The sequence below is a fragment of the Chanodichthys erythropterus genome, chromosome 1, assembly GCF_024489055.1.
Source record: "Chanodichthys erythropterus isolate Z2021 chromosome 1, ASM2448905v1, whole genome shotgun sequence".
NCBI classification, from domain to species: Eukaryota; Metazoa; Chordata; class Actinopteri; order Cypriniformes; family Xenocyprididae; genus Chanodichthys; species Chanodichthys erythropterus.
Window position 1 is genome coordinate 37,197,722 of NC_090221.1, and position 11,666 is coordinate 37,209,387.

The window sequence follows — 11,666 nt, forward strand, 5'->3', positions numbered from 1 at the left end:
TGTTGGCCATTGTTTCGTTTTTGTGCACAAAAAGTATTCTCATCTCTTCATAAGGTTAAGGTTGAATCACTGTAGTCACATGACTGTTTTAACAATGTCTTTAGTACCTTTCTGGACCTTGAAAGTGTTGATTATATTGGACGAGTCATATGCCTCTCGGATTTCATCAAAAATATCTTTATTTGTGTTCTGAAGATGAACGAAGGTCTTACAGATGTGTAATTAATGACAGAAATTTCATTTTTGGGTGAACTAACCCTTTAATATTTATAACAGGATATAGACTGCTGTTTTCCCGAATATCAGCACGATTGCAAATGTGATAGCCTATTGATTTTGTTCAATAAACAAGAAGTTAATGTTTGGTGACTTTCATTTTAGACTTAGAACTCTGTCTGTTTTTCATAACATCCACAATAGAACTATTGCGCATTTTGGAACAACTGAATGAGTCTGCGTTTAGAAGGAATCGGTTGACTGAATGATTCAATGACTCACTCGTGAATCTAGAGAGAATCGTTTGCCGGCACCTACTGGCAGTTTTAGTTTCATTGCATGTTTTCCGTTGTTTCATTTTCTATATTTATATCTCATGCCTGCGGTCCACCATGCTGCAAGAAAGACTGTCTGCACTTGGCCAGATGTCAGTTATGACATCGCTGGACACGGATACATTTGTCAGATCTTTTCCGTTATTGGAAAGCCAAAATCAAAACGTCAAAATCTGAGCAAGTGTAAAACATTTCCTTTTGATGTTGCCTATTTGTATTCATACTCCAACTGTTTGTTTGAAACGGCCCCAGAATTGCCTCTGATTGGCTGTCGGCAAACTAGTGTTCAGAAGAATCTTTTAGGATTCTCAAAATTGGTCTCAGACGGCCAAAATGTGGCCAAATTCGTACAGTGTGAACCTGGCTTTAGAAATATGTAGGTCGGATTTTTACTCATTAAATCGAAAGAAAATATTTTTGAACAATGAAAATGCGGCCTACTTTTAAAGTCTACTTTTAAAACAATTTACCTCAAAAAAAAGATAAACTGTTACTGTTACTCGCAGAAACAATCAAGACCGTTGTGTAACTGAACTGAATAGAAATACGATATATGAAAAAGAGAATAAAGCTGTATGAAAAACATTCACGGTGTTCTTCCCTTCATCAAAGCAAAACTTTGTCTTTTTCCTCTAAAATACAGTATAGAAATATCTTTTGCATAAAGAGAAGCAGCATTAAATAATCTCACATTTTGTGGCCGTACTAACATTCCTGCAGGAAGATGCAGTCAAATTCAACATCTCTCTATAGTGCAGATCAGTGAACTCTTCCAACCAACCCTACTGAGGGAACGCAGTGGAATAATGATGTATTTTGGAAAGTTGGATCTGAGATGGAATCGGTGGGATTTTGAATTGACGAGTCTCTTCTGAGGATCTTGCTGATATCTCCAGGGTGACTGAACACGAACAAATAAACCCTGTAATGCTCTCCAAGTACATCTGTTTGGAAACGGTTCCTAGATATAAATGCTAAAGGGAAGCGCTTTTGTGACGCGTTTTCCAGACACGGGTAAAAAATCAAGCGATCCAGGTGACCTTTAGCAGTCTGGATGAGCTCATCAATCTCGTTACGTCAGGTTGGTTAGAAGCACATCTGCGTCAGTGGTGTGTCAGTCTCACTTCGGGTTGATCAGCACTTGGCTGTCATGGGCAGAAACAGGATGGCCTTCTGGCCCGGGCTGGTTTTAGAACCGCTCTTATACTGGCCCGTTCTCTTCAAAGCCACGTACCAGTCGGGGTATTTCCGGGATCTGTACGTGTTGTAGTTGTTCGACTCCAGGCGTTCCAGGAAATAACATTCATCTGTTGTTCTTCTCTGAGAGAGACAGAGACAACATTAAGACACATTGAACATATGCTTCTGTTTTCTGTTTTTAGAATTAAAAGCTTTTTCACTACAAAATATATTATCAGCATGAAAATTGGTAGAAGTTTAAAGGGGCTATATGTAAGAATTGTCATGTTTTAATCACTTTTTGTACGCATTTAACGCACCCGCCCCAGACCTGCGTAGTTCATCTCACATTTCATACAGTTGATGGTGACGAACATGAAGCTCACTGTGTGATGAAGCCAATAGAATGAGTTCGAATGACCCTAATATCCAAGATATCAGGGCAAAAATGGCCCGTGTGAGTTTTTGTCTCATATTTATATCATGATATAGTTAAGCAATATCACACAAGTGCTATTTTTGTCCTGAATTGTGCAAATGTGATATTGATTTTATACAACAGTTCAATATATAAGTTCATGTGTTATATTTTAGGCACAATATTGTCTGTTTTTGAGTTTGATTGACAAGCGATCTAACCAGTCATAACGCCGAATTCGCCATTTTGTCCGACAAAGCATTCAGGAGTTAGAAGATTAACCTCAGAGGACTTGAACTTGAAAAATAGTGTGTACTGACGTCTTTCTGCGATTGAAGCAACATTCCTTCTGATGTTCATTCATGTTTATTTGATGTTATAAATGGACTAGTAGGAAGAGATGATCTGTTCACGAGCCGCTTGAGCATTAAAGAGCCACAAAACGTTTTTTATTGTTCAAATTTCTTAAAAAATTACACAATTTGAAAGCTGGGAGTTTGTTTATTATCATAAGTAACCTGCTCTGTCTTGTCTGTCGACGTGTCGTCAGTGTCCTCTTTGCTCCGCAATGTATTTTTCACTCTGTGGCGTGACAGCTTGTCGGACAAAGCAACGGTAACTAAGGGTGGGCGGGTCTTTGAGAAGGGTCAATTTTGCCAATGAAAATATTACCTACAAAGCCAGATCAGAACTATTGTTTCATTTCGAGATGAATCCACATTTTGAGCGAATCATTTGGGTGAACCAATGATTCAATGACTCATTCATAAAGAGAGTCATTTAGTTCATAACTGAATGATTCAGCCGTTTGAATAAATCGAATGAATGAATGATTCAATGACTTACTCACTAAGACATTTACCGCCATCTACTGGCAGTTTTAGTTTCTCATTTAGAGTATTTAAAAATGTATTTAATATTTCCATATTAATAAAAAAAAAAAAAAAAAACATTATAGGGATAGTTCACGCAAAAAATAAAAATTCTGTCATCATTTACTCACCCTTTAAAAGTTTGTGTGATAAATTCCATGTAATCAAATAAAATATAAAAATAAAAGCTATAAAGCTATTTTTTGTAATGTCCATTTGATGCTTTTGTCATTTAACACAATAATGACTTTATCTTTGGGGGTAATTTCTCAGCCAAATTTGATGTGTGATTAATTTGCGATTAATTTGTTTAATTAATCACATATTCATCTAAACGTCGCTCTCAGCAGCGTGGACAGCGTCAGGATGTTCGGTGCAAAGATATTTCCATCTTATTACTTCTAAACAAAGAATGAAAAAGAGCTTCGCCGTGAGCATATCAAGGGCATTGAATCACGATATGTTATGTGAGCAGTAAGTTACTGGCTGCAGTTCACTTAACAGCCACCGGTGTCACTAATAACAAGCATTTCTGAATTCTACATTCAGACCCTTTAAAGTTTAAAAAGATGAGTTGTGAGAATATCTCAGTGTTCTGCTAAAATGACTTGAGCTACATTAAGAAAACCTGATGTTCTTCAGCATGATTCGATCCTAAAACGTTCTGTCTTTCTCCATATTTCAGATGTTTGGACCCCTCAAACCTCGGCTGTTTTCCATCTATGGAAGCTTGATTCAGATACAGCAGTAAAACTGCTGGAATATTAGCTTTTATCATTAATCAACATGTGAAACTGCAGTTTATTAGGGGAATATTCTTTCTCTTCCTGAGCAGTTACATACAGCCTGAGGTCTGGAAAACGTCTCCTGACAGGAATGTGAGATTGTCAGGAAAACCCGGAGCTCCGGGCCAATGCGGCTGTTTTTTGTGACCTTTGTAATGTTGGCATGTTCCTTTTTTCAGGTTTTCAAGTCAACGTAATCCGTAATCTGATATATAACAGGATATTCAGTGAGAATGGAGGGGATTTGATTTGTGTTTCTGTACGAAGGTGGTTGATCGATTAGAGGGATTGATGCGTCAGATTAAACTTTTGTTACATTCTGACTTTAGAAACGTTTCATTCTGTTTCCTCTCGTGAGTGTTGAACAGAAACAGAGTCAGTGTTCGTTCACTGTTGTGCAACACCTCCGTCATCAATGTCAGTATTGTTTCAGGAGCAAACAAATGTGTGTGTGTGTGTGTGTGTGTGTGTGTGTGTGTGGATCCTGAGCTGTGTTTGTGGGAGTCAAACTCTTCTGCGCTGACGTACCGATCTGATCAGATTTCTTTATTCATTTATATATAATATATTTAAAAAGCTATTTTCTATGATTAAACAGGCTATATGTATGAATTTTCATGCATTAATCAGTTTTTTATTGCCAGTTTGTAATGAAACTTAAAAACGAGACCTTCCCTGACTTCCTGGGTTGTCTATGAAAGCCTGTAGGCTGATTTTTACATGAAGGACTCAAATCAAATGGATTTGATGGTTACATGGAAAACATCTCTTCCATTAAATGGAGCGATTCTAAAGATCTCATTACTCATGTCAATCACAGTGCTGATCGCCTACATAATGCTACAACAGACACTAACCCCTAAACCTACCCTACACCCTAACCTTAAGCTGGTTTGGGGAAGAACGCATCCATTACGTATTTGGATTTAACACAGTTCATCTGCACTACAGGCTGCTGCGAGGACATCTTGGCTCAATGACACATGAGACGAATGCTTATACAATGTTCAGGATAATGCCAAAAGAGCCATTCTGCACTGTAATGTCAATGTGTCATGCAAAGAAAAGGGATTCATTCAAACTATAGTCTCATAAGGCCAGATCTATACAGTCTGTAGTCAAAAATATCTTTTATAATCAAACTATCATAACAGTGTAATTTTAATGACCTCATCTGTCGACTGGATATCAGAGCTGGTCAAACACATCCACATCACTATGATCAGATGCTTTCTCACCGCTGTTACTTTTGTTGTGTGTTTGTTTTATTATTGAGAGGAAAGCGTGCAGCACATATTTACATATTAAGTTACTGGCTGCAGTTCACTTAACGGCCACCGGTGTCACTAATGACAAGGGTTTCTGAATTCTACAGATAGCCACTTTAAAATGTTTTTTTTTTTGAAAGTTATAGTTGGAAGCTTGTTTCCGGTGTGGTGAGAAATCGAGTCCCTCCAGGAATCGTGTCTCCTTTAGGACCCCGAGTGATCCCATTGGTTCAACAGACTTTTAATGGGTAGGATTTTTAACGCCTGATTATGTAGTTTTTTAAAAATGCGTTATAATCACCATTCATTTATTTTGAACAACACGGTTAATATACTAGTATATAACTGAAACCATAGGTTGTGAAATCAAGCATTTCTCATTCTTACTGTTTTTTAGTTAGCTTATGTACTAGCATAGCATACATCTACCTGATTAGCCCGCTAGCTTAGCTTAGATTATATTAGGTATGTTTTTTGCTTCCAATATCTGTCCAGTTTGTGTTATTATGCAATACTTAGGCATTCATTTTATATTTCAAGCATGTTGTTTGTGCACTTAATGTGATAAACATCATACAATAGTGAAATAGATTATAATTAGTCAAGGCATCATAATAACAACTTTTAATCAGGCATTATCGCTGAGGTCCTAAAGGAGACCCAATTCCTGGGGGAGGGACTCGATTTCTCATGACACTGCCATGGAATAAAAAAAAAAAAAACTTTTTATATCACAATTCTGACTTTCTTTCTCACAAATCTTACTTTTTTCCCTCAAATTTGTGATATAAAGCTACTAATCTGAGAAAAAAGTCTGTCTTTTTTCCTCAGAATTGGACTCTCGCGATTGTGAATTTATACCTCACAATTCTGAGAAAAGTCAGAATTGCAAGTTTATATCCCATAATTCTGACGTTATAACTCACAATTATGAGTTTATATCACACAAATCTAAGAAAAAAGTCAGAATTATGAGATGTAAACAATTTTTTTTTATTATTCCGTGGCAGAAACAAGCTTCCATAGAAAACAAAATTATGTCAGTTTTTCATTTTTCAGGCATGATTAATGTTGTTAATCACCTTTTAGCTTTTTTTGCAGTTCACTTAAACAGTCCTGCAGTGTAACAAATTAATTAATCAAATATTAATATGTTATATATTATAAAATATTAGGTAACGGTTATCTCTTCATTAGGTAAAGACGAAGAGCATCACTGGTTCTGTTCCAGCTTTATCTGTAAATGTGAACACTGGAGGAAATATCTGACACGAGCTTTCAGATGATCATAGAGCGTCTCACCGATCCGAACAGTCGTCCGTCAGCGTTCATGGCGAGGTATCGGTTAGCGCAGATACCTTTGATCACCACCTCACCGACGGCCGTCGCCTGGAGCTGCAGTCGGACTGAGAGAGAGCACATACACAGACTATTAGATAAATGTGTTTAATTTTAGCAGGAAAGGATGATTTGTGTCTGGTTAGGGTGATAAAGACGTGTCCACATGAGATCACAATGAGACTGAGGCTTGATATCTGAGCATGTTTCTGGCCCAAAGAACCCATTTCTTATCAAGATCAGGTTTCAGATCAGTGGATGTTTGTACTGGGATCGGAGGTACAGTACAGTCCAAAAGTTTGGAACCACTAAGATTTTTAATGTTTTTAAAAGAAGTTTCGTCTGCTCACCAAGGCTACATTTATTTAATTAAAAATACAGTAAAAACAGTAATATTGTGAAATATTATTACAAATTAAAATAACTGTTTTCTATTTGAATATATTTCACAAAGTAATTTATTCCTGTGATCAAAGCTGAATTTTCAGCATCATTACTCCAGTCTTCAGTGTCACATGATCCTTCAGAAATCATTCTGATATGCTGATCTGCTGCTCAAGAAACATTTAATGTGTACAATTGTACAAAATATTTGTGTACAATATTTTTTTCAGGATTATTTGATGAATAGAAAGTTCAAAAGAACAGTGTTTATCTGAAATCTAATCTTTTGTAACATTATAAATGTCTTTACTGCCACTTTTGATTGATTTAATGCATCCTTGCTGAATAAAAGTATTCATTTAATTTCTTTTAAAAAAAAATAAAAATAAAAATTCTTACTGACCCCAAACTTGTTTTCAACATTGAAAATAATCATAAATGTTTCTTGAGCAGCAGATCAGCATATCAGAATGATTTCTGAAGGATCATGTGACACTGAAGACTGGAGTAATGATGCTGAAAATTCAGCTTTGATCACAGGAATAAATTACTTTGTCAAATATATTTAAATAGTACACAGTTATTTAAAAATTGTAATAATATTTCACAATATTACTGTTTTTTACTGTATTCTTAATTAAATAAATGTAGCCTTGGTGAGCAGACGAAACTTCTTTTACAAACATTAAAAATCTTTTGGACTGTACTGTATATCAGGCATCGCTCTATTAAACCAGACATTCAGATCATGTCGTTGTGTTTAGACGAAAACTGAAGACGACACAAGACAGGAACGCTGACGAGTCTGTGTGTGTGTGTTTTGTGTCCTCAGAAATTAGTTAAATCTGACGCAACCTCCATTTGAATAAATCAAGTAATGTCGTCATTTGTAAAAACAGCATGTAAATGAAGCAAACAGTGTACTTTATGTGAAACACATTTACAATGGCAGTCTCTGTGTTAAAGGTTTAAATAGAGGTTAATAACAAATCAATGTTCAACAGTGACAAATCTGTTTCATTCCCCTCAGAAACGACTTAAACTATGTAAAGAGTGTCTCACACACACACACACACACACACACAGAGGTTCAGATCAGAATAAATGAACCGTGGGGTGGGCGGGGTTTGTGAACTGTCATTCACTCAGGTTGCCCTTAACAACGTTATTTTTAACCCTGACCATGAATCTAAAGCATTCATTGTTTCAGTTTCTATTTGAATTGTATTCCTGATGATTTTCAGGACTAAACTGAACTTGGAACATGGAAATAATTTCCACTTCAAGGTGAAACCTTTGGTCTCAATAACGCACCAGTCTCTCTAAAAGCTTTAAAACGGTGAAGGAAACATGATCTAATGCTTTTACACACATTCAAAGTCTGTGAACTCTTGAACTTCATGACTACCGAGACCCTTTCTGAAAATATCCCAGAACTTCTTATTTTGAATCTGGAAACCTGACATCATCAGGCCTGATTTTCATCTCAAAGAGTCTTTGTACAGGCGGTCTGCTCTAGATCATCTCCTCTCTCCTGTTTTTCCATGGAAAGAACAGAACAAATGCACTCACTGTGCGGGTCGCTCTTCTCGCGGATCCCGTCCACCCTGCCGTCCGAGTTGATCCGTAGGAAGTAGCCTCCGTTTTTGCAGTACAGGCGTTTGGGCTCCTTGAAGTTCCCAGAAGGAAAGCCTCCGCTGGCGCCGTCGTCCGGTGAGGCCGGGAGCGTGGTGATTCCTCCCGTGGCCATCTCTCGCTCTTTCGTTTTCTCCGTCTCTGCCCCCCTCGGCAGCTCCGGAGCCCCTCCGCGGCCTCTCCGCGCCTCCTCCCCCTCCTCCCCCGACTCCTTCCGGCGCTCCGCGGAGCCACGGAGTCTCATTAAAGCTCGGATAAACTCTTCAAGCTGCTTGGAAACTCACATCTGACGAGAGCGGAGACGCCACGGGCAACTCGGGCCGCAGAAGGAGAGCGTTTATCTGTGAAGAGGAGGTCTGAGATGAAGGTGATGTTGGAGCTTTCCTGTTGCTGTCCTCCTCTGGGCTGTTTACTGTGCGACAGCTGGATGAGGTCTGTGTTCCCTCTCTCTCTCTCTCTCTCTCCCCACTGGGCCCCTGACCGCATTATTCCCTCACCCGCTTCGTCTGCTCAACCTACTGCAATAACACACACACACACACACACACACACACACACACACACACACACACACACACACACACACACACACACACACACAGCAAACTACTGTCCCAAAACATCAGTCACAAAATACGCAACAAAATGTTTTGGCGGCCAGTGAACTGAGAATGATTTAAGAGCAGTTATGTAACATGTTCAGAAGCAGGTACAGAGAGTGTTTTAGTCAATTTACTAATATATTCAGTTACGGCCAAAAGTCTTAATTGTTTAAAGGAATAATTGACGACAGGTCTTTGAACTATTAATGTGAGGTGTTAATTATTAGGGCCTGAGCACCGATGGTGTGAGGACTCTATTGTAATTGCTCGGTCAATTATTCTTCTTCTCTGAAATTAATCGCATTTTTGAGGGCCTAAACATGCTCGGAAACTCATGAAACATGAAATTTACATCTGATGTGGGTTTCAGAATTAGGTGTGGCAAAATGTCTCGATAGCACAACCTACAAAATTCTAATTAAGCTCCCTTCGCGCTACGTTTCTCGTACAGGTATGAAATTTGGTAGATACAGCCCAATACCTACAAAAAGTCCCTCTGAAACCCAACAGGAAGTGAGATATTTTGAATTTTCTCTGCAAAATTTTGCAGTTTTTGCCATTTCCACATGTTGTACTTTAATGAACTCCTCCTAGAGCTTTAATTAGTTCAGTCTAACCTAAAGGCCTTTGTGGCGCTAAATTGCGAAGATCTTGGGCGTGTCCTTGGCGACCTGACAAAATTTTATGTTTCGCCATGAAACAGGAGCAAACTTCGCCAAACTTCACGTTTTATGAAAGTCCTGGCCTGAAGACATCGACATGCCAATATTCAGTTAGTCTGTCAGTTGGAGTGCCCTGGTTGGTCACTAGAGGGCACTCCAACCTGGATTGTTCCTCACCACACTTTTGGACTTCATTTCCCATAACCCACTTCCCGGACTCATTATCCCGTTTATTGCACCCAGCTGTTTTATGTTGTTCATTAGTGTTTGTCTATTTATACCTGTTTTTTTTCTGTTTTTGTTATGGTGGTTTCATGTATGGTTACTGGTTTTTCCGTTTTGGTTTTCTTTGTTTTGTTTGGACTGTTCTCTGGATTTTGATTTTGGATTACCCCATTAAAAAGTTGCATTTGGATCTTACCTTCTTGTCTCTGCGCCTGCCGTGACAGAATCATAGCGCCACCTGTGGGTAACAGGAAATAGCATGCTTTACACTGTAATTCAATCCCTGAAACACATTTAAATATGCCATGATGTACCAAACATGCTAGAAACATGTTAAATCATGCAACACTTGGATGAGTGCTAATGTGTGTCAGTGTTGTTGTGGGTTTTGGTTGTAAGGACCTTCACATTTGGCAAAGTGATATGGACATGTAATGCGGTCAAAACATGCCTGGAACTACTTTAGCCATGTGTTTATGTTCATCAACCAATCAGATTCAAGCATTCAACATCCCCATAGTATAATGAATTAAATTAAACAATTTTGTAAAACTCCTGGAGGCCACTTACAAACCTCCACAGGGCAAAACATGTGGCTGCAATTCTCACAACAAGCACTTCCTGTAGGAAAGATCTCTTTGATATCTCCGTTATCTCTCCTAGAAGACCACAATGAGATTAAATGGAGGATAATAACATGAAATGTTTCTCAGAAGAAAAGCCCTTCTGTTTTTAGGAGTTACTGGTTTCTCGTCGCTTTAGTGAAGAACATCTGGGTTCAAAGCAGCGTTTGAGTGATTCTCATCAGTTCAGTCCAGCTGACCGGAACACTGACCACATCACAGCGGCCCTCGTCCATGAGCGAATGGAGATTTGTGCACTTGGCTCAATCCGCTTTTATGACATTCATGCTAATTAAAGAAGAACCGGATGACAAACCACAGTGACGTCGTAGAGGCTTCATTCCACCCTCAATGCAAAACCAGCTTTAGTTTTAGCACAGACGCAGCACGTGTTTCTCTCAACAGACCGGTCATTACAAACCCTACAGCCCACACACACACACACACACATGCTGTGGATCTCTACATGAGTTCTGTTGATCTTTGATAGACGGGTTCTGTCAGACTGAGCTCTGCTGCGCCTGTAGAGCATCTCTCTCCTCAGCTGCTGTTGCCGTGGAGATGATTACATCACCACAGAATCACTTTCAGAATCTTCTTTGACAATCAAAACTGAACTGTTTGCTTCACGCAATCATTATAACACCCACAGACCATGTGAATATATAGTTTTATAGACTCTAGAGGCTGTTACATGAAACACATTTGAACTCAGGAACAGTAAACACAATGGCAACACGTTTTATTAAAACAATGTAAACATCATTCTGATCCTGAATAATGTACACTTAATTCTACTATTACCTTATTATTATTTCAAATTCGTGGATTGGACCATTTCTTGGGGTTTTTCAATTTCATTTTTTTACAGTAAGAACTTTCCTCGGAATAATTACAGTATCAAGCATACAGCAGTAGTCTACATCTCTCTCTTTCTCTCTCTCTCTCTCTCTCTCTCTCTCTCTCTCTCTCTCTCTCTCATCAGTTTAACACAGTAGACATACAGCGACATCTGCTGGAAACTCCATGAACTTTCTGCATTTAGAACAACTGAAGTGATTTTAACTCAAAGTGATGCACTTTTTATGTATTCATTCAAGGATACATAAAACATACCATTCATA

The 11,666-nt window shown here is 38.5% G+C and overlaps 1 protein-coding gene across 2 annotated transcripts; it reads right to left on the bottom strand.

Annotated features, from left to right (window-relative positions):
• Positions 1-1,685: 1,685 nt before the first annotated feature.
• On the bottom strand, positions 1,686-8,902 carry fgf2 (fibroblast growth factor 2). Of its 2 annotated transcripts, none has more exons than XM_067395160.1 (3): positions 8,368-8,895; positions 6,376-6,479; positions 1,686-1,871 (listed from the first exon to the last, which is right to left on the bottom strand). In XM_067395160.1, the coding sequence occupies exons 1-3, from the start codon at positions 8,672-8,674 to the stop codon at positions 1,686-1,688; spliced, it is 597 nt and encodes a 198-aa protein (XP_067251261.1). In that variant the 5' UTR covers positions 8,675-8,895. The 2 variants fall into 2 exon arrangements, with proteins under 2 accessions (XP_067251261.1, XP_067251345.1); XM_067395244.1 differs by lacking the exon at positions 1,686-1,871 and adding an exon at positions 5,217-5,769 and having other exon boundaries at positions 8,368-8,902.
• Positions 8,903-11,666: the final 2,764 nt, after the last annotated feature.